Below are 24,068 nucleotides of genomic sequence, written 5' to 3' on the forward strand. Positions count from 1 at the left end.
ATAGAAATTAAGTAAATATATATAATATATAATTTTATATATATATATATATATATATATTATATTATATTATATTATATTATATTATATTATATTATATTATATTATATTTAATTTCTATTATTTTTTTTTTATTTATACCCGTATATGCCAGCGTATAAGACTGGGCGTATAAGACGACCCCCAACTTCTGCCCTGAAAATATAGAATTTGGGATATACTCACTGTATAAGACTACCCCGCTCCCAAATGAAAAAAAGTCTGCTTTGATTGCAACATGTTAATTTTAATTCCGCGAGAGCCGTACAATATGTTTTTAAAGGGCCATTGACAGATCAATCGCTCCAATGTTCACTTAGTACAGCAAGGAATGCTCCTCCCTGCTGTATAAAGCCACAACTGGACTGAAACAATGGTACTACACTCTGCTACAAACAGACACACACAACTCTGCTACAAACAGACAAACACACAACTCTGCTACAAACAGACAAACACACACAACTCTGCTACATACAGACAAACACACACACACAACTCTGCTACATACAGACAAACACATACAACTCTGCTACATACAGACAAACACACACAACTCTGCTACATACAGACAAACACATACAACTCTGCTACATACAGACAAACACACACAACTCTGCTACATACAGACAAACACACACACACAACTCTGCTACATACAGACAAACACATACAACTCTGCTACATACAGACAAACACACACAACTCTGCTACATACAGACAAACACATACAACTCTGCTACATACAGACAAACACATACAACTCTGCTACATACAGACAAACACACACAACTCTGCTACATACAGACAAATACATACAACTCTGCTACATACAGACAAACACATACAACTCTGCTACATACAGACAAACACACACAACTCTGCTACATACAGACAAACACATACAACTCTGCTACATACAGACAAACACATACAACTCTGCTACATACAGACAAACACACACAACTCTGCTACATACAGACAAACACACACAACTCTGCTACATACAGACAAACACACACAACTCTGCTACATACAGACAAACACACACAACTCTGCTACATACAGACAAACACACACAACTCTGCTACATACAGACAAACACATACAACTCTGCTACATACAGACAAATACACACAACTCTGCTACATACAGACAAACACACACAACTCTGCTACATACAGACAAACACACACAACTCTGCTACATACAGACAAACACACACAACTCTGCTACATACAAACACATACAACTCTGCTACATACAGACAAATACACACAACTCTGCTGCTCTGTGGGGCCTGCACCCGCGGCTCGGCGGGTACAGCACCCGCGGCATCGGCGGGGGGGGGGGATTGGCAGGGCATACATCTGGGGGGTTAGAAGCAGCTCACCGGGGCCCATAATGGGGAGGCGGGGAGGGCATTTACCCGATTGGGTCACGGTGGAGAGGGGGCCCACACAGCGCCGGACAGAAGTTCGCCTCCTTCATCTGTGGGACTGAGAAGGCGGTAGCTCCGCCCACAGATGAAATTCAAAACAGGATGTCTGCGCGCCTTAAAGTGACGGCGCCGCAGATTGCTGCCGAGGACTGCGGTCCCCGGAACTCGGCCGGGGGCAGCAGAACTATAAAGGCGAGTGGGCCCCGGCCAAGGGACAGGAGAACTGACGAGGCCGAGTGGGCCCCCCCGGCTCTCCAGGGCCCCGGCATTTGCCCATAGACAGGTAGGAGCCCTGTCTGCGAGCCAGATACGGCCATCAAAAGAGCCATATCTGGCTCGCGAGCCATAGGTTCCCGACCCCTGCTGTATGATATATACCGTATTTTTCGCTTTATAAGACGCACCTGATTATAAGACGCACCCCCAAATTTGGTGAAGGAAAAGAGAATTTTTTTTTTTTAATGTTAAATGGGGTCCATCTTATAATGCCAGTGTCCCTCTAACAAATCATATAGGGTATATGTCCCTCATAGCCCCCCATCCTAAAATTAGCCCCCTTAATCTGGATATGGCCCCCTTATATTGAATATAGCCCCCTTGTGATGGCACACGTTCCCCTGTGCTGCCTATGGTCCCCTATGGATTGCACACGTTCCCGTGTTAGATAACGCCCCCATGCTGCTGCCCATGGCCCCTATAGATCGCACAAGTCCCCCTGTGTTAGATATCGCCCCCATAGTGCTGCCCATGGCCCCTATATAGATCGCACAAGTCCCCCTGTGTTAGATATCTCCCCCATAGTGCTGCCCATGGTCCCTATAGATCGCACAAGTCCCCCTGTGTTAGATATCGCCCCCATAGTGCTGCCCATGGCCCCTATAGATCGCACAAGTCCCCCTGTGTTAGATATCGCCCCCATAGTGCTGCCCATGGTCCCTATAGATCGCACAAGTCCCCCTGTGTTAGATATCGCCCCCCCATAGTGCTGCCCATGGCCCCTATATAGATCGCACAAGTCCCCCTGTGTTAGATATCTCCCCCATAGTGCTGCCCATGGCCCCTATAGATCGCACAAGTCCCCCTGTCAGATATCTCCCCCATAGTGCTGCCCATGGCCCCTATATAGATCGCACAAGTCCCCCTGTGTCAGATATCACCCCCATAGTGCTGCCCATGGCCCCTATATAGATCGCACAAGTCCCCCTGTGTCAGATATGGCCCCCATAGTGCTGCCCATGGCCCCTATATAGATCGCACAAGTCCCCCTGTGTCAGATATGGCCCCTAGGCTGCTGCCCATAGTAAAATAAAACCCTCTTTCCTTATCTCCTCCAGAGCTGATCTCCCTCCTGTCTGGCTCCGTGCTTCTGTTCTTCCACTTCCTGGTTGTCAGTGCGGTCATGTGATCGGCACAGCAGCCTGAGATCTCTGCCTGCCTGATCACAGTGGAAGCAGGGACACGGGGAGAAACGCTGCAGGGGTAAGTAAAGCTTTTTTATTTTAGAATGAGCAGCAGCCTGGGGGCCAAATCTAACACAGGGGTGGGCATGTGCGATCACACTGGGACGCAGGCTCACATAATATGCACCGCTGCCCCAGCCCATCACTGCGTGCGATTTCAGCACCATTGGAGATGGACAGCGGCTGTGCATATTATATGAGCGGGTGCAGGAGATCAAAGGCTGCAGCCCGCAGCTTCACCTGCGCTCCAGAGCTGCTGCCCCCACCTCCCCTGGACGCTGCAGTGTACATATATATATACACACACACACCCCCCCCCCGTATATCCGGCGTATAAGACGACCCCCCACTGTAGCCATTATTTTAAGGGGGTAAAAAGTCGTCTTATACGCCAGTATATACGGTATGTTAACATGTTTGGTATTTATGTACTTATATTGGCCTAGGAAATAGGAAATCCTACTGCCAGGTCAGTTTTACCATTTTTTGAACATGGAAACAAAGAAAACAAAAACATTATGAAATTGCACTTTTTTTTTTTTTCCTCTGTTTTCTGGTGCAGAATGAAGGGTGTCATTCAAAAGTACAACTATTAAGGAAAAAATAAAGCTATGGAAGAACGGGAGGAAAAAACGAAAAACAGAAAATTGACAAAGGGGTGAAGGTGTAAAGAGAATTCACAATAATCTATGTAATGGAGTCTGAGTGCTTACATGTCTCGAGTGCTAACCTCACTGAGTGAATATGTAAGCACCTATAGATTCCATTACATGGATTATTGTCGCTTTTATACTAGCTATTTATTTTAACATCCATTATATAGATAGATATAGATATGTGTGTGTATATAATTTTTTTTTTTTTCCTTTCGAAAATAAACTTACAAGCCATACAAACGTTATACTTGCAGACTGATTTTGGAGATTTTACTAAGCACAGATAACAAAGAATAAGAAGATAGAGAATGGCGAGTCAGCCAAGCATTATAGATTTTTGGGAGGTGCAGTGAAACAAAGGTTTGTTTCCTTCTACTGGGATGTATTGGATTTTTTTTATTTTTTTATTTTAGTATATTCTGTTGCCCACCAAGTGCAGTCCAGTCAGGCAGCTCCAGATCTGGATATGGTGAATCTCGGCACTTTTTTTTTTTTTTTTTTTTCCTCTTGTACCATACAGTGGTGCATTTTACTGGATACTTGTCTATATCCATGTAGTATGTGCAGGGATGATGTGATACTGATGCATTTATGCATGAGCTGTATCTTTAATGCTAAGGGCTGGATCAGATCCGGTCTTGTGAGATGTAGAAAGCTTCCAGATTATCTGATCTCACCCCCTTCCTAAATGTACAGTCCCTGCTCTGTGCAGAAATATGGCTGCAGGCACAGATACTTGTTAGAAGTCTTTTTGTTGTTTTTTTTTTTTTGCCTACAGCACATAAACCAGTTTCAGGCTACTATATAGCTTCTTTATTAGAAATTGTTTGAGGTTTTCATTTCCGCCTCTCCGGTCTCAGCACAAACATGTTAAAATGCCGGATTGCCTATTACTGCCAAGCTGTTGTTAATAAAATAGTCTACCGTTATGGATGGACCGCCATAAGACAGAAGCCCATTTAGCTCCACGTTACTACAATGCTTTGCTGACTTATTTTTACTTTGGAATATTCTTTGTAACGGAAGGAACTTTCTTCATTACCTTTTCTGTCTTTAAGATACAGAATACCTCCTCCGACACAGAAACAGAGCTGTGGATGGATTATGTTAATGACAGGTAATATGATGCTCATTTACCATCACTGTACAGGCATATACAAGATCATAGTCCTCCTATGAGACTGTGTACCTCAATAGTCAGCCCAAAGCAGGGGCCCGTCACTGCAGAACATGACGCAGCACCACGTTCGTCCCTTTTTTCACTGGTTTTGCTAGCTGCGATTTAGCTGGAGTCCACAGTTCATCCACAAGGTAAGGCCGAAGTCACACGGCATGAAAATCGGAGCGAGTGGAATGTGATAAAACATCGCATTCTACTCTGACCAATATTACTCTATGTGCCAGCACCCATGAGCGATTATTTGTTCAGCCCTAATCGGACCGAGAAAACAGTCGCAGCATGCTGCGTGTGCAATGCGAACCTTTTTCTCTCGCACCCGAGGGTGACAGAAAAATTGCACTGCACTCGCAGTACACCGATGTAATGCTAGTGCAGAGCAAGAATGGCAATAGCCGGCAACGGAGGAGAGATTGAGATAAATCCCTCCCTCTCCTCCACAGCGCCAGCCCTCCCCTCCTCAGTGACGGCTGTGCTGCCAGTGTGAGCCGAGTGTCATGCGAGGATCGCAGTAGTCCCCATGTGGCCCCGGCCTAACATTGAGAGGCTGAACGCCTCGAGCTCACAGTGTAGAGACTGCCCGAAGACCAGGCCACTGGTATACACAGATGAAATGCTCTTGGATCAGTCTGCCTTCCATATAAAGTACATGACTTATCTCACCAAAGTTTACACCGGGAAGAAGCTAGTGTATGCATCAGATCAGAATAAGCTACGTTCACCTGGCGTCGTTTCACAGTCCATATCTGCAGCCTGTTTCCCGGCCCAATCTCCAGAGCCTCCTGAAATGTCTCAGGCTGCTGGGAATCACGGTCCATACACAGAAATGTGAATGCAGTCGAATATGCTCAAAGCCTGAATAAGAATTACATCCAAATAGATAACGCCGGTCTGTTCGGCTGTCCTTTTTTATTGTAATTTTTACGTGAAATAAAGATTAGATTCTTTTTAACTGTATGGACATTGACAGTGGTCTGTCAGGTACTGTCATGAAAAGGACTTCACACACAACCATTGGGACCATTCACAATCCACCTAATTGATGGCACACCCCAAAGAGAAGACACCATTGTTTATCAGAAAAGTTTAAATGGTCTTAAAGGGCCCCAAACTATAGTTATGTTCTTTTTATGCGCATTGTGTGGAAAAGACCACTGCATATTCTTTCTAACCCCGGTGTTTTTGGAGTTGGGGCAGATATTTCGCAGGAGGAGCTGGGGGGCACATACATGACCGGAGACAGTGGGGAGCTTATACAAATGATAGGTGACACACTGGGGCATGGACCTCAGCGGGGAGAGTCTGGGGGGCATGGACCTCAGCGGGGAGAGTCTGAGGGGCATAGACATAAATCGGCTTGAATAATTTCCTTTTAATATTTATGCATAGCATACTAAATAAATTACATGATCTGCTCTGTAACCCAAATGTTCCTGATCTTAAGGAATTTATTTAGACATATTTTACCTTTTTTCTTTTAAAGACCTGTCAATGATATTCGTTATTTGATGAAGTCTGAAAAAATGCATAGTCTGGGATGGAGACCAAAAGTGGAGTGGAAAGAAGGCATCGAAAGGACAAGTATGCTGTACAATATCTTCAGGGAGAAAAACGTTGAGAACCTGCATTGTGCTGAATATTTGTTATGTACTTTTCTCACTTATATAGCGCTATTAATTCCACAGACATTTCCAGATGTCAGACATTGATTGTCATCATCTAAGCAGTTTCTCATCTAGTAAAGTTTCGCATACCTCTTGGATATTTCACTACTTTGATTCCTGGGTTCTGACCTCTAGGCTCTTACAGGGGATGAAAATGAACATTCATCCCAACACCACATTCCCAATAATGAATAATTCTAATTGCATTCTTCATTTTCTCACCAAAGTCAGAGTGTTAATTTCCACTGAAGTTTTTATTACGTCTGCCTTTCAATTAAGTGGTGATTACGTTTTTGTAATTGCCCTTTTGCTGCTGTGACAATTTTCTTTGGAAAAACACAAATAAAACCTCAAAGTAGTTGTCCACTAATTAGACAAGCCCTTCTCTTTTTTTTTTTTTTAAATGGGGAAAACTTCCCCCCCCCCCTCTGGTGCCAGCGCTGTTCCAGCGGTGTTAGCACTGTCTCTCCCAGGTGTCGTCACTCGATCCCAGTGGCCAATCAGTGGCAGTTCACTCTCCCTGCCTATAGACAAACTGCTTACAACCACTGCTGCTATACCCCTTCTTCTACATTGACCGGTGGGATTATGACTACACTGCTGGAGCGGCGCCAGCACCCGAGGAGAGTATACATTTTATTATGTTAAATGGGGGAAATACACAGCTTGAGAATGGGTTGTCTGAATTGTGAACTACCTCTTTAAAGAGAAATTGAGAAGAAAAAAAAAATGGAATTGTACCAATATTTCTTCCTAAAAATGCCACCTATTACCTCAATCATAAGTAATATTTTATAAGAAACTCATACAAAATAAATCCTGTTTGTAGCTAAATGTCTGATCCAAGCAAAGCATGAGACAAAGAACATTTCCACAACTTTGTGTCTGTATGAGCATATACCGTATACCAGAACTTAATAGAGCCCAAGTGGTCTTATTAAGAGTGATGGATATGCAACTGCTTAAAGGGGTTATCCAAAAGTAAAAATTAATAAATGGACACATAATCTCCTCTCTGCACCCCCTTGGATCCAGTGCAGGCCGCTCCGGAGATCTGTGCCAGTTTCAAAACAGGTGTTTGCCCTGTTAATTGACTGCAGCGGTAAGGTACCTACAGTAGGAGAGCGTCAACGGATGTCTCTAGAGCCGCCTGTGCTGGATCTGTGGGACACTAGAGGAAGAGTATGCCAGCCTTTATTATTTTAACTCAGTCCATACTTACAAAATAAAAAATTTCCTTTTCCCCGTCAGTGTTCTGTTTGGGCAGCTCAGTTCACATGCAGCCAGTGACTTCCATTGGGGTTCAGATCCAGCCTGAGTCCAACACAGAACGTTATGTAAAGTCCGGATGAACTTGCAAAACCCAAACTTCCACAGGTCCACTCATCTCTAGTTTTAACTAAAAATATTCAGCTTTGTTTAACAAAGATAGTTTGAACAAATGTTAATTACTTTTCATGAATAGAAAAAGCTGCCATTAGTATCTGAAGACCTTTGTTAGAGAACAGCAAATGCCATTCATGTAACGGAGCGAACCAAAATACACGACCTTACCCGTGGTGCTTCACATGCAAGAGGTGGCATCCACAAACTGTTCTTTCAATAGAAGGAATCCTGCCACTCACCTGTGACGTGGAATCACGCGCTACCTTTACACAGTAGACATGTGAATGCGTGCGCACACAGCAAGTTGAAATTGACGGCAGCTTCACACTCTAGTGCTTTGTATTATCAGAAGAAGCGCTAGCACAGCGTGTAATGGCCGTTGCTAGTGAATGTGCACTTACACTGACCGTTTCACATGTCTATTGTATAAAGGTGTGTGTAATTCAACTTCCAAAAATAATTTTGCCAAGGTTAGGGCGCACTCTCTTTAGCCTTAGTGACCATATTTCTCAATGGAAGTATGTAATTGGGCAGTTTGTGGCTCAACCCACAGCTGCCAACCATAAGCAGAACACTTCCGGGGGAGGGTGGGCAGGGTTTTTCAACTTTTGTGCGCGCACACTAATCTCATCACGCTGATTTTACCCCAAGTGAGCGCAGATGAAACACTGCACTCGGCTTGCACAGGGCTGAGCATCAAACATACCTTGAGTGGTTTGCAATCGTAGCTCACTCAAACTTCGAACACAAACGTTTTGTTTTTGTAGTTGGCTTCGTAACATTGAACTTTAGGTTCGCTTATCTCTACAAGACACAGGCATAGCCTGGGCCCATCTGTCCCTGCTGCTGTAATAGGCCAAATCACCTCATCGTGTCACGTATCAGAGTGTATTCTCTCATTATGTATAATACTACATTTTAATAAATATACTTTTAGAACTTGACGGACACTTGAGTAGGCCTACACATCTAGCAATATAGGCAGGACAGGTACTGCAGTGTACAAGATGTAGAGGTTAGACTTGTGTAATTTCTAACACATAATTATCTCTCTGAATAAGCATATTAACAGGTAATGTTGTGGCTTGATTCACACAAAGTTGCTGCTTTTTTCTTTTTCGCTCCTAATTGGGAGACCCAGACAGTGGGTGTATAGCTACTGCCCTCTGGAGGCCGCACAAAGAACTACACTTAAAAGTGTAAGGCCCCTCCCCTTCTGGCTATACACCCTCCCGTAGGAGTACAGATTCCTCAGTTTTAGCTTTGTGCGCAAGGAGGTCAGACACGCACGCATAGCTCCATTGTTTTTAGTCAGCAGCAGCTGCTGACTATGTCGGATGGAAGAAAAGAGGACACATATAGTGTCCCCAGCATGCTCCCTTCTCACCCCACTGTATGTCGGAGGTGTTTGTAAGGTTGAGGTACCCATTGCGGGTACGGCGGCAGGAGCCCACATGCTGATTCCTTCCCCATCCCTTTTTACAGGGCTCTGGGTGAAGTGGGATTTACCGGTCTCCAGGCACTGAGACCGTGCTCCATCTACAGCCCCTGGAGAAGATGCTGGATGGAGCGGAGTACATCAGGGACATGGCCCTGCTTCCTCAAGGTACTCTGTGTCCCCGTGCATTTGGCGCTCACACCGCAGCATGCTGGGTGTTGTAGTGCGCCGGGGGACATCAGCGCTACGGCGCTTGTGCCAGGCCTCATTCAGCTTCGCTGAAGCAGGCACACTTCTAGGAATCGGTCGCGCCGGCCGCTGGGACTGCGGCGCGGCTGGCACTTGTGGTGCGCCGGGGACTTCAGCGCGGCCCGCGCTTTTACGGCGGCCGCGCTGATAACTCGAGTCCCCGGCTTTTGCGGCCTGCTTCCGTTCGTTCCCGCCCCCAGACCTGCCAGTCAGGAGAGGGGCGGGACGCTGGCCAGTGCATCAGCGCTGAGGGCTGGAGTCGTTTTTACATACTCCAGCCCTCACAATCGGCACAGAGGGGACACTGTTTCCCGCACTTTTGTTTGGGAACTCCCACGGACCGCCCCTCTCCACAGACGCCGGCAGCCATTCCTGCTGACACGCTGAGCTGCAGAGGGGAGCCGGGGAGACCCAGACAAGGAATCTGCAGCCTCTTACCCGCTATTCAGCGGGCGGTAAGCAGCCCTCAGGGCTCACCCCCTCTTGTGCCAGTATTATTCTTAGTATTTTGTTTCTACAAATACTTTGTATTGCATAGCGCTGGTCGCCCTTTGGCTATAGACTCTCTCACATTGCAGAGAGCCAGCAGCATGTCGTCCGTAAAACGCAAGGGTGCCAAGGCACAGACATTATATGCCTCCTGCACCGCTTGTGGGACTTTTCTACCGGCAGGCTCCACGGACCCCCATTGTGTGCAGTGCTCGGCCCCTGCGGCGCTTGCACAGTCGGGACCTCTGCTGGACGTGTCCCAGGGTGTACCACCTGTGAATGCTGTCCAGGTGACAGGAACTGAGTTTGCAGCTTTTGCTGACAGAATGTCTCTCACTATGTCACAAATTCTTGACACATTGCGAGCTAGGCCTGTACTTCAGGCCACGGACACTGTGCAATCATTGCCCCCTGGTCCCCCTCAGCTCCAAGCTCCGGGACGGGCATATACACCTCAGGGTGAAGACTCTGACTCGGACGATGGCCCCGGGCAGCCTAAGCGGGCTCGCTATGACGGGCCTTCACATTCATCTCAATGGTCAGGATCCCAGCGAGATGAATCTATGGGTGATGAGGCGGACGTAACTGATCAGGATTCTGATCCTGGGACCGCTCTCAATCTAGATACACCAGATGGTGACGCCATAGTTAATGATCTTATATTTAACATCAATAAGATGTTAAATATTTCCCCACCAGCTCCTCTTGTGGAGGAGTCAGCTTCGCAGCACGAGAGAATCCATTTCAGATACCCTAAGCGTACTTTAAGCACTTTTCTGGACCACGCTGACTTTAGAGACGCAATCCAGAAACCCCACGCTTATCCTGAAAGGCGTTTTCCTAAACGGCTTAAAGATACACGCTATCCTTTTCCCCCTGAGGTGGTCAAGGGTTGGACCCAGTGTCCAAAAGTGGATCCTCCAATTTCCAGGCTTGCAGCTAGATCCTTGGTTGCAGTTGAAGATGGAGCGGCACTTAAAGATGCCACTGACAGGCAGATGGAGCTCTGGCTGAAATCCATCTATGAAGCGATTGGAGCGTCATTAGCGCCTTCTTTTGCGGCCGTATGGGCACTCCAAGCTATCTCAGCCGGGCTTGCGCGAGTTGACTCCGTCACACGTGCATGTGCCCCGCAGGTAGCACCATTGACCTCGCAAATGGCGGCATTCGCGTCGTACGCGATTAATGCTGTTCTTGACGCTACAAGCCGCACGGCAGTGGCGTCAGCCAACTCCGTTGTTTTGCGTAGGGCCCTGTGGTTGAGACATTGGAAAGCAGATTCTCATTCCAAGAAGTGCTTAACCAATTTGCCTTTTTCTCGTGACCGATTGTTTGGAGAGCGTTTGGATGAAATCATCAAACACTCCAAGGGTAAGGACTCATCCTTACCGCAACACAGACAAAACAGACCCCAACAGAGGAAGGGTCAGTCTGGTTATCGGTCCTTTCGAGGACCGGGCAGGTCCCAATTCGCCTCGTCAAAAAAGACTCAAAAAGACCAGAGACGCTCAGATTCTTGGAGGTCTCAGTCACGCCCAAAAAGGACAGCCGGAGGAACCGTTGCCAAGACGGCGTCCTCCTGACTTGCGGTCTCCGATTCCCACACCCGCGGTCGGTGGGAGGCTTTCCCACTTTGGCGACATCTGGCTGTCACACGTCAAAGACCGTTGGGTGAGGGATATTCTGTCTCACGGGTACAGGATAGAGTTCAGTTCTCGTCCGCCAACTCGTTTCTTCAGAACTTCTCCACCACCAGACCGAGCCGATGCTCTGTTGCAGGCGGTGGCCGCTCTAAAGGCGGAAGGAGTGGTGACCTCCGTCCCGCTTCAGGAACAAGGTCACGGTTTTTACTCCAATCTGTTTGTGGTCCCAAAAAAGGACGGATCGTATCGGCCCGTCCTGGATCTAAAGTTGCTCAACAGACACGTAAAAGTCAGGAGGTTCCGGATGGAATCCCTACGCTCCGTCATAGCCTCAATGTCTCAAGGAGATTTTCTAGCATCAATAGATATCAAGGATGCGTATCTCCACGTGCCGATCGCACCAGAGCATCAGCGTTTCCTACGCTTCGTCATACACGACGAACACCTACAGTTCGTAGCGTTACCTTTCGGTCTGGCAACAGCCCCCCGGGTCTTCACCAAGGTCATGGCAGCAGTAGTAGCTGTTCTGCACTCGCAGGGTCACTCGGTCATCCCGTATCTAGACGACCTGCTTATAAAGGCACCCTCTCAAGAGGCATGCCAACACAGTCTGAAGGTGGCACTAGACACTCTCCAGAGTTTCGGGTGGATTATCAACTTTCCAAAGTCTCATCTAACCCCGACCCAATCTCTGACTTATCTTGGCATGGAGTTTCATACTCTATCAGCGATAGTGAAGCTTCCACTGGACAAGCAGTGCTCGCTACGGACTGGAGTGCAATCTCTCCTTCAGAGCCAGTCGCACTCACTGAGGCGCCTCATGCATTTCCTAGGAAAGATGGTAGCAGCAATGGAGGCAGTCCCGTTCGCGCAGTTTCATCTGCGCCCTCTACAATGGGACATTCTACGCCAATGGGACGGGAAATCGACGTCCCTCGACAGGACTGTCTCCCTCTCTCAGACTGCCAAGGACTCTCTGCGTTGGTGGCTTCTCCCCACCTCATTGTCACAGGGAAAGTCGTTCCTTCCCCCGTCCTGGGCAGTGGTCACGACGGATGCGAGCCTATCAGGGTGGGGAGCGGTGTATCTCCACCACAGGGCTCAGGGGCGGTGGACTCTGGAAGAGTCCACCCTGCAGATCAATGTTCTGGAAATCAGAGCAATCTATCTTGCCCTGCGAGCCTTCCAACAATGGCTGGAAGGCAAGCAGATTCGGATTCAGTCGGACAATTCTACGGCGGTGGCGTACATCAACCACCAAGGGGGAACACGCAGTCGCCAAGCTTTTCAAGAAGTCCAATGGATTTTGACGTGGGTGGAAAGCAGAGCGTCCACCATATCCGCAGTTCACATCCCAGGCGTGGAAAACTGGGAAGCAGACTTTCTCAGTCGCCAGGGCATGGACGCAGGAGAATGGTCCCTTCACCCGGACGTGTTTCAGCAGATCTGTTGCCGCTGGGGGACGCCGGACGTCGATCTGATGGCGTCACGGCACAACAACAAGGTCCCAGTTTTCATGGCACGGTCTCACGATCACCGAGCACTGGCGGCAGACGCCTTGGTTCAGGATTGGTCGCAATTCCGACTCCCCTATGTGTTCCCACCTCTAGCATTGTTACCCAGAGTTCTCCGGAAAATCAGGTCCGACTGCCATCGAGCCATACTCGTCGCTCCAGATTGGCCAAGAAGGTCGTGGTACCCGGATCTGTGGCATCTCACGGTAGGCCAACCGTGGACACTTCCAGACCGTCCAGATTTGCTGTCTCAAGGGCCGTTTTTCCATCTGAATTCTGCGGCCCTGAACCTGACTGTGTGGCCATTGAGTCCTGGATCCTAGCGGCCTCAGGTTTATCCCATAAAGTTGTTGCCACAATGAGACAGGCTAGAAAACCATCCTCAGCTAAGATCTATCACAGAACGTGGAAGATTTTCTTAGCGTGGTGCTTGGCTCAAGGGTTTTCTCCCTGGCCATTTGCATTGCCAATTTTTCTTTCCTTCCTGCAGTCTGGGTTGGAAAAAGGTTTGTCGCTTAGCTCTCTTAAGGGTCAAGTCTCCGCGCTATCCGTATTCTTTCAGAAGCGCTTGGCACAGCTTTCTAAAGTACGCACGTTTCTCCAAGGAGTTTGTCATATCGTTCCTCCTTACAGACGGCCATTGGAACCCTGGGATCTGAACAAGGTTCTCATTGCTCTCCAGAAGCCGCCTTTCGAGCCTTTGAAAGAGGTTCCCCTTTCTCGGCTTTCACAAAAGGTAGTTTTTCTTGTGGCGGTCACGTCTCTTCGAAGAGTGTCCGAGCTAGCGGCGTTATCTTGCAAATCTCCCTTCCTGGTGTTTCACCAAGACAAGGTAGTACTGCGTCCAATTCCAGAGTTTTCTCCCAAGGTGGTTTCTTCCTTTCATCTCAATCAGGATATCACTTTACCATCTTTGTGTCCGCATCCAGTTCACCAATTTGAAAAGGGTTTACATCTGTTGGACCTGGTGAGAGCACTCAGGATTTACATTTCTCGCACGGCGGCTCTACGCCGTTCTGATGCGCTCTTTGTCCTAGTCGCTGGTCAGCATAAGGGATCGCAAGCTTCCAAATCCACCCTGGCGCGGTGGATCAAGGAACCAATTCTTCACACATACCGTTCTGCTGGGCTTCCGATTCCATCTGGACTGAAGGCCCATTCTACCAGAGCCGTGGGTGCGTCCTGGGCATTACGGCATCAGGCTACGGCTCAGCAAGTGTGCCAGGCGGCTACCTGGTCGAGTCTGCACACGTTTACCAAACACTATCAAGTGCATACCTACGCTTCGGCAGATGCCAGCCTAGGTAGACAGGTCCTTCAGGCGGCGGTGGCCCACCTGTAGGAGGAGGCTGTCTGACAGCCCGTTCATGTGGTATCTTTTTACCCACCCAGGGACTGCTTTTGGACGTCCCACTGTCTGGGTCTCCCAATTAGGAGCGAAAAAGAAGAAGGGAATTTTGTTTACTTACCGTAAATTCCTTTTCTTCTAGCTCCAATTGGGAGACCCAGCACCCGCCCTATTTGTTCTTAGGGTTTCGTTTTTCGGGTGCACATGTTGTTCATGTTGTTTCTTAAGTTCTCCGATCGTGTTATCGGATTGAATTTGTTTTTGAAACTGTTATTGGCTTTCCTCCTTCTTGCTTTGGTACTAAAACTGAGGAATCTGTACTCCTACGGGAGGGTGTATAGCCAGAAGGGGAGGGGCCTTACACTTTTAAGTGTAGTTCTTTGTGCGGCCTCCAGAGGGCAGTAGCTATACACCCACTGTCTGGGTCTCCCAATTGGAGCTAGAAGAAAAGGAATTTACGGTAAGTAAACAAAATTCCCTTCTTTTAGCTGTGGTAGTACTGTTTAGGCTGCAATAGTTTCTAGTGTGGCTTTACAAGCTTCAATAATAAGGTGATTCAGCATTGACTCTACACACCCATGTAAGACAATCATACCTAGCAAAATAATTTCCATTTTTTTTCCCCACTTTTAATGTCACCTATAATCTATACAAATCCATTACCAAACAAAATGAAGTCATTTGCAGGGGGAAATAAAAATAACAAAACTAAAATAATGTAGTTGCATAAGTGTGAACACCCTGTTATAATAAGAGATGAGGTAGTGTTAAGCGTTAGCCAATCACATTTAACACTAGAACTACTGGACTCGTGACACCTATATAGAAATACATGGTGCAAAGTAGTCAACATGACTACCTCAGTAGTTCTAGTGTTAAACTCCTGTTAAATAGTCAGTACACAGCTGCCATCATTTAAAGTAATTCTGATTTAACCCCATAAAACATTTTAGCTGTTGTAGGATTTTCTTTACATTTTTTTTCTTTGTTGCATTGTACGGCAAAAAAAAAACATTCTATAAACAGTCCTCAACACAGCAAAGGGATCTCATTGTTTAAAGTTAGCAGTCAGAAGAAGGGTATAGGAATTATTCCACTGTCATAAAGAAGTGGCTTAAACTTGGCACAACAGTGACATTACCTAGAAATTTGTGTCCCTCAAAAATTAGTCAAAAGATGAGTAGAAAATTGTTCCGGGAGGCTACAGGAATTGTATACATTAAAGGAGCTGTGGGACTTTCTGGCAAGTACTGGTTGTGCGCTGCATATGGCAACACTTTCCCGTATTATTCATATGTCTGACATGTGGGGTAGGGTGGCAAGATTGGAGCCCTTTCTCACAAAAAAAATCCAAGCCTGGCTATGTTTTTCCAAAACCTTTATCGAACCATAATCCCAAAAGATATTTGGTGCAATACCAACACTGTGCTACACCGAAAGTACACCAGACCCACAGTGAAGCATGGTGGAGAAAGCATTTTGCTTTGGGGCTATTTTTCTGGTAGCTGGACCTGAGGTTTTAGTCAAGATGTAGGGAATTATGAATAGTTCCAAATATCAGGCAGTCAATTTTGCATCCACCGCTTCAGGCCATCTCCTAAAATGAGGAGATTCACCTCTCAGCACAATAAAAGCCGTAAGCATACTTCCAAAATAAACAAAACAACTTCTCCACAATAAGATCAAAGTTTTGGCATGGCCCAGACCAGACCTAAATCCGATTTGAAGATCTGTAAGTTACCCTGAAGAAGGCTGCACACAAGAGGTGCCCTTGCAGTCTCTCACATTTGGAGTGCTACTGCAAGGAAGAGCGAGCAAAGATTACCAACTCTAGATGTGCCATGCTGATACTGCTACTCAAAAAAAACAAAAACGAATTCAGTCATAACTTCAAAGGGCACTTCAACAAGATATTAGTTTTAAGACACTGCAGATTTATACAGACAAATTATTGTAGTCCTTTTTCTAAGTTGGAAAAAATTCTGAAAATTTTTTTGGTGTGTGGTTGTGGCTTTTTTTTTTTTTTATTAACTGGCAGCTTAACAGGGGTGTGTAGACTTTTTATATTCACTGTAGATTCTTGTCATGACGTTAATAGAAGTCATAGTTATCATTGGATATTAGATGTAGGGTACCATAGTCTTTTGTAAGACTTTTGAGTGATTCCATTTACATGCAACGATTTCCTGATCGTGCGATAAACATGATTAACACACACATAAAGGCATATTATTGAGATTGCCACTATCTAAAGTTCTTGCCTGTGAGGCTTGAAATGCAAATAAAAATGGAATTTGTATGATATATAATTATTAAATGTCAGATCTGTTTTTAACTTTTTTTCTTTTCGTTTTAGTTCAATGGTACAAAACCAATTTCCACAACTGGAAGAATGCAGAGAGTGCATTAGAGCCATTTGCTTGCCAAGCATAGCTATTAAGGAGTGGAGAATTCTGGGAACACAACAGTTATCTTGTTTCTACCTCTGCAGACGATGTGAAGAGAAATGCAATGAATTTAAGTGATGGCCCAATCCCAAGTTACAATATGATTTGTAGAACCGTTTCATCTGAGTGTTTGACTACCGGGGAATTAAAGGAGAACTCCAATAAAAGAAAAAAAACTTCTGGCATGGAGACACGAGATGTTTTGATGGTGTAGTCTAGTTGGTGACACTCAGCCAAGCGCTGCTTGGACATGAAGGATGACCTCCATAGACTTTCCAGCTTAGCTCGTCTGGAGTGTGTGAGATCTGCTCTTGGCTGAGCACTTCTGCTTCTCGCTTTGGAAATCAGGCAGTTGAGCGTCCACACATTTATTGATCAAATTTTCTGATTATGTGAAAAGTTTTTAAAAGTGCAGGTTTATTCTAAAGGGGTCCCGACTCTATCAGAGAGCCCTGTTCAGAGAGTTGGTGGGTTCCCAGCAGTCAAACCCATCAAGTTATCACCTATCTTATAGATTACTGATAACTGAGTTGAGACAAAACCTTTATCCTAATTATTCCTAACTTGCACTTTCCTAATATACTTCTTCTGTCTACTCTGCTCCTGTAAGCTTATCTCTAACAGGCTCGTAAATACCTTTTTATTGTTGTACCTTTTGATCCTTCCAGTCTGGAGACCGGAATCGGACCACTGAGCACTGCACCGCACCGGTGGGGCTGCCTCTCTGTGAGTGATAGCAGTCTGGCACGCATGTTCACATCACACTTCCCTCTCCTGTCATCCCGCTTGACAGTGCGGTATTTCATGTGACAAGCGCCGCCATGTCCCAATTACAAGGTGATATACTATGTAATGATGGACACATTGCAGCGCTTGTCATATGAAACCACTGCACTGTGAATCAGGCTGAGAGGAGAGGGAAGTGTGATGTGGGCATGTATGCCAGACTGCTGTGACTCACAGAGAGGCAGCCCCGACCCCGCCATTGACGTGCCCTGCTCAGTTGGTCCAAATCCACCCGATGGATCAAAGCTACAACAACAATAAAGGTATTTACGAGCCTGTTAGAGATGAGCTTACAGGAGCAGAGTAGATGGCAGAAGTTTTTTAGTAAAGTGTTAGGCTAAATGAAAGGGGGTCACATTAGTAGTGGAAAACCCCTTTAAGTTTGCATATAGTAGAATAGTTTGCTATAAAGCAGTAAATAATACCAATTCCAATTCCAAAGTGTATAGCGGTGAGGGCGGTCCAGACTACTCAACGTCCAGCATGCTTGTAACCTACAGAAACATTAGCTGCTCTTCTTTCTCACTTTGAGCAACTCTATGAAGGCAGCAGGCAAGGTAATGATCCATTTAGACAGACTGAAGCAGACGAGCAGTAAGACCACTGATTCCAAATTATTGGCCCAGGCACACATGCTGGCGAACGCCTGATGAAACCTCAAAGGGCTAGTTCGTTTTCTGATTGAATTGTTTATTAGCAGCACATTGCAACATGCAAAAAGGGGATGTGGTGCGACAACATATTGTATGGAGACAGAATGATCTTATATACAATTGTCCTGCTGTCATCAGTATCCACCGGCATGAAAAACATTCTAGTGTATATAGTCCATCCGCACTCGTTAATGGGCCAGTCTAACAGGATAGAAAAGCTCCATAATATGTGAAGTAAAGCTTTGATAGACCAGCTCTCAGAAAAGAAAGCCAAGATTGGCATAAGTTGTAACGCACCAAAGCAGGAAATCCTATGCACCTTATGAAAGTGTGGCTCAGAAAGTCAGGTTGTAGAAGTCTTTGATTCATAAACCATTGACATCTACGACCAGATCATCTGACGCCCCAGGGGGAGAGTAAATGAGATTTATTATAAATATTCAGAATTATATGAAAGGAACATATTTTTTATGCTAATGCACATTTTGCACTCTTGTGAAATCTTTCCAATGTTATTAGAATGGACTGTTTTAGTATTTTGTTGTTTTTTTGCTTTTCTTGTCCTTGACGTGACACAGTTCTCATTATATTTTATCTTTAAGGCTCGTTCAAATGATCTGTGTCCTGTACATATGGAAACTGGTAGCACAAGGACCAATGGAAACCAATGCACATTTGTTCTTACAGCCGATGATGTGCATGTAACAAATTACAGATCTGACTTGTTCATTATAAGTTAATGGGTGGGCAAAACGACTGAACATAGCATCCGTATGCCTTCACATTTTCACAGGTCCCTTACAGTTGAGAATGGAAACTGTATCTACCTTTATTTAGTATACAGTTCATGTTAAAAAAAAAAAAAAAGGATGCCATATGGATGCAACAAACGGGCACATGAAAGATGGACAATTTTATTTATGCACGTCTCAGCGCAGTCTTATCTGTTCAAAATGTACTTAAAGGGTTATTCCCATCTCCAAAATCCTATCCCAATATGTAATGGGTGTAGTAATAACAATATCATCTTACAAAATAATGCCTCCAATTAGAAATGTAACAGACATGGCTATATCAGGAGACCTATGCTAAATTTCTAATTGGAGGTATTTGCTAATATTAATACTGCCCTTACTACATATCGGGATAAAATATTGGCGCTGGGGACACCCCTCCAACTGTAGAACATGGGAGAAACCTTCCGCTGTATTAGGTAGTCCATTTTAAACAAAAAAGGTCAATGAGATTTTTTAATTGTAAAATAATTTTATATTAAGTGCCTATTAAATGCCACATTTGTATTTAATAAATGTGCCATGTTTTACACTATTGTTTGTATTTCTTAATTGTTAATGTCTACACTGTTACAAAGCATCATATTACTGCATAGTTCTGGGAGCAGCTGGGAAATCCTCCTTTAAGCTGCTTTCACACATCAGGTTTTTGCTGTGCGGCACAATCCGGCGATTTGCGGGTAAAACGCATCCGTTTTGGGGTTTTTTTGCCGCCGGGTGCGGTTTTTCCTCATAGACTTTTATTAGCACCCGATTGTGCCGCTTGTACTTGCGTTTGATCCGGTTTTTGCCGGTTGCGGCAAAAATCGTCACTCCGGTGGCCGCACAGGACCCAGAGAGGAACGTTTTTTGCCAGCAGCAAAAAAAACGCATAGCGCCGGGTGCGGCGCTGTGCGGCATGGTGCATAATGAAATTCTATGTGCCCTGGATCCGGTGGCATGCATCAAACGCCAGAAGCATGTACCGGATCCGGTTTTTACTTCTGAGCATGCCCAGAAGTGATATAAATTCATTGCTTGTCAGAAAATCAATCACTCCCTCACTCACTCTCTCTCAAACTCTCTCACTCACTGACTCATTCACTCACTCTCACCCACTCACCGATCACCGGCGCGGCGCTGCACGGCTGTCACACTGCTGGCGGCTTCTGATTTGAAAATGTCGGCCACCCATTATTCAATCTCGTATTCACTGTTTTCCCCGCCCACCGACGCCTATGATTGGTTGCAGTCAGACACGCTCCCACGCTGCGTGACAGCTGTCTCTGCAACCAATCACAGCTGCCGGTGGGCGGGTTGCAGTAAAATAAATAAAAAATAACGGCGTGTGGTCCCCCCCAATTTTGATACCAGCCAAGATAAAGCCACACGGCTGAAGGCTGGTATTCTCAGGATGGGGAGCTCCACGTTATGGGGAGCCCCGCAGCCTAAAAATATCAGCCAGCAGCCACCCGGAATTGCCGCATCCATTAGATGCGACAGTCCCGGGACTTTACCCGGCTCATCCCGAATTGCCCTGATGCGGTGGCAAACGGGGTAATAAGGGGTTAATCATGTCAGGCATCTATGAGACACCCCCCAATGATAAACCTGTAAGTGAAAGTAAATAAACATATACACCCCAAAAAATACTTTATTTTGAGTAAAAGACAACCCCCCCCTTTCACCATTTTATTAAAATCCCCAAATACCCCTCCAGGTCCGACGTAATCCACAGAGGTCCCGCGACGCTACCAGCTCTGCTACATGAATCTGACAGGAGCGGCTGTAGAACACCGCCGCTCTCTATCAGCTCCATGCAGCAACTGAAGGGAGTCGTGCTGTCAGCGGTGTGGTCACTGAGGTAGTGCCGGTGTATGCGCGGTGATGGTGCATGCAGTAGTGCTGGTGTATGCGCGGTGATGGTGCATGCAGTAGTGCCGGTTTAAGTGCGGGGATGATTGGGGCAATAGTGCTGGTGTATGTGCGGGGATGATGGGCGCTCTCTCTCTCTCAGCCTTAAAAAAAAAAAATCCGTTTTTTACCGGATCCGCCACATCAGTTTTTACACAATTTGAGACGGATCTGTTCCATCAGGCACAAACCGGATTGTGCCTGATTGCAAAAAACTGATGTGTGAAAGCAGCCTTATACTGTGGCATAGGTTGATGTCTAGATAACTTATTACATAGCTATGTTACCACGATGAGAATTTGACGCATTTTCTGCACCTATTATGTTGGGTTTTTTTTCTATCTTTGACACTGTTTTCTGTCACCAGATTTTTGTTACCCATCTGAGGGGCAGCATAATGTAGAGGCAGAGACCCTGATTCCAGTAATGTGTCACTTACTCATCTGTTTGCTGTCATTTTTGTAAAATCAAGGTTTTCTCTGCTGCAGATCTATCAGTTCTACAGCGCTCATGAATATGCTGGACTACCTGGCAGCACACAAAGTAGTCCTGTAATAATCTATTGCTCATTAAACAGTGATTTTTATCAAAACTACACTAAGCAGCCCAGTAAGGGAAACACCACTGGAATCGGGATCTCTGCCCCTTCGTTATGCTGCTATCAGATTAGGTGTCAAAAACCTGGTGACAGATTCCCTTTTAAATAAGGTCACATGATATTTCCTGGTTTTTGGCTTTGACAAAACTTTGAGACGTGTGGATTTACATAGGTTTAGTGCGTTTCTGCAGCGGAAACTTACTGGAAAGCCACATGCGTTCTTCACCTGTGGTTTTTCCAGATTAAATGTAATTTTATGGGGAAAATCTTCTCATACGCTTAGTTGTATCAGCAAGAGAAATTGACGTGGATTTCAAAAACGCACCACAGGCCAGTCTTTCTGTTGGATAAAAAGAAGCTCAGTGGGCAGGAGATTTCTAGAAATCCCATTCACTTTGATGCTCCACAAAAATATGCAGCGTCAAGAACTCATGGGACTTCAAAGAATGCTTTTCAGAAAACTTTTCCTTGTCTGCAGTTGCCACTGTTTGTTAAAGGACTATTCCCATCTTCATAAAAGGATATTGTTGGACAGTGCTTGTAAATACAAGCAGTTTTGCAATGTAGACCGCTTATTAAAATGTTCAGCTGACGCGATATTAAGACTGGTTTTGTTATATAACTTGTTGCTCTGTAGATAGCAGACCATGAGTGGTGCTTACAAGCTTTTTCTGTTGAGCTTACAAGAACTGTCTGGAAGCTCTTCTGGATCGCTGGCATGTGTGGTCACCTAATCCTACCCTGCTTCAGCGCAGTGCTGACAAGTTAGCAACAGTGGTCGTTCTCCTAGGCACAGAGCTGTAATGCTACGTGCCCACGGGAGCTTGCATCTGCGGATTTCTTTATCGTTCCTTTGGGAGACCCAGACCATGGGTGTTTAGCTTCTGCCTCCGGAGGACACACAAAGTACTACACTAAAAAGTGTAGCTCCTCCCTCTGAGCTTATACACCCCCTGGTGAGCAGACCCAGCCAGTTTATCGCTTTGTGTTCAGGAGGAATACATCCACACATGCATTCTCATATGATTTTTCCCTTTTGGAATGAGTTTGAAGAACTGTGGGTCCACGTCTGGACCCCCGGCATGTCCCTTCTCACCCCACTGTGTCGGCGGTGTTGTAAGGTTGATTTCCTAGGCTGGAGCCTTACATGCCGTGCTCCTTCACCATCCCTCCTGGGCTCTGGCTTGAAGTGGGAGCCAGCACGGTCTCCATGCCTGGCAGGAGACCGGTCTCCATCCGCAGCCCTTCAGGACCCTGCTGGACCGGAGCACTCATCCCCAGGGACATGGCCCTGCGTCTCAGCAGCTAAGTACCTGAGACGTTTATATTTGGGGGTCCCTGTGCTTTATTGTTGTGGGAGAGTGTACTTATTGTATTTTCTGACATTTCCGGCGGGTTCTCTAGCTGTCGCCCGAGAACCGCGCCGATGGTGCCTGCGCGTCGGCCTCGCCGCTCAAATTTAGGCCCCGGCTTCGCCGGAGGCCTAGTTTCGTTTCACTGCCCTAGCATGTCACTCATGCAGAGGGACAGCGCGGCTCCTCCCGGCGGCCGTTCTGCACAGGGGAGGGACACTCCCCACTGCTGTGTGTGTCTCCTCCCCTGTAGGTCTCTATGGCTCTCCAGATCCCGCTCTTTATGCAAGTCCCGCCCCCTCTCCTCGCTCTGGCGGCCATTTTCTCAGAGTTCTCTCAGCGTTGGTCTGCATCCCTGCTGAGGTGCTGTGTTTGGGGGTCCGGGCTTCGGGATCTGGAGGGCACACAACACCGCTCTGCACAGCGGTCTGGTAAGCCACAACCGGCTCTGGTTGTGGACCTCTGATATACTCTCTGGGGTTCATTCTCTGGCAGAGCCCCCACTCCAGCAGCATGTCTCACACGAGGAGCAGGGATCCAAAGCTTTACTCTGTATGCGCTGCATGTAAGCTCCTGCTGCCTGAACCGAGCACCTATCCACATTGTGATGCCTGCTCTAGCTTGGCGGTGCCACAGCCTGGAGTCTCTCCCCCAGTGGTCTCTCAGGCTGCTCCTGCTCCTGTGGCTGAGCCCCCGGCCTGGGTAGAATCCTTTTCTAGGTCTATCTCCCAGTCTTTTGCTGAGTCCATGGGACTTCTGTCCAGGACTTTGCTGAATATGCATCAGCCCCCCTCACAGGGTGCCTCTGCTGCTAGGGCCCTCTCAGGACCGGAGCTCACAGAGGATTCATCATCAGGTCCCAGACCCCGTCCTCCTAAGAAGAGACGTAGGGTTCCCTCTCCCTCCTCCTCCCGTGGCTCTGATTCAAGAGCGGACTCGCAGGATGAGGAGGATGCCTTTACAGGGGGCTCGGAGGCTAACTCCATGTACCCCATTGATCTGTCCGAAAGTGACTCAGATCTTAGTGACTTGATTGCTTCC

The 24,068-nt window shown here is 46.5% G+C and overlaps 1 protein-coding gene across 1 annotated transcript in view; it reads left to right on the forward strand.

Annotated features, from left to right (window-relative positions):
• TGDS (TDP-glucose 4,6-dehydratase) overlaps positions 1–19,719 on the forward strand; it is an 80,034-nt gene extending 60,315 nt beyond the window's left edge. Inside the window, exons 10-12 of the mRNA XM_075336758.1 lie at positions 4,655–4,713; positions 6,257–6,354; positions 16,861–19,719. Of these exons, the coding sequence (XP_075192873.1) occupies positions 4,655–4,713; positions 6,257–6,354; positions 16,861–16,937 (234 nt within the window). The 3' untranslated portion in view covers positions 16,938–19,719. The remainder of the gene's footprint in view (positions 1–4,654; positions 4,714–6,256; positions 6,355–16,860) is intronic.
• Positions 19,720–24,068: the final 4,349 nt, after the last annotated feature.

The sequence above is a fragment of the Anomaloglossus baeobatrachus genome, chromosome 2, assembly GCF_048569485.1.
Source record: "Anomaloglossus baeobatrachus isolate aAnoBae1 chromosome 2, aAnoBae1.hap1, whole genome shotgun sequence".
NCBI classification, from domain to species: domain Eukaryota; kingdom Metazoa; phylum Chordata; class Amphibia; order Anura; family Aromobatidae; genus Anomaloglossus; species Anomaloglossus baeobatrachus.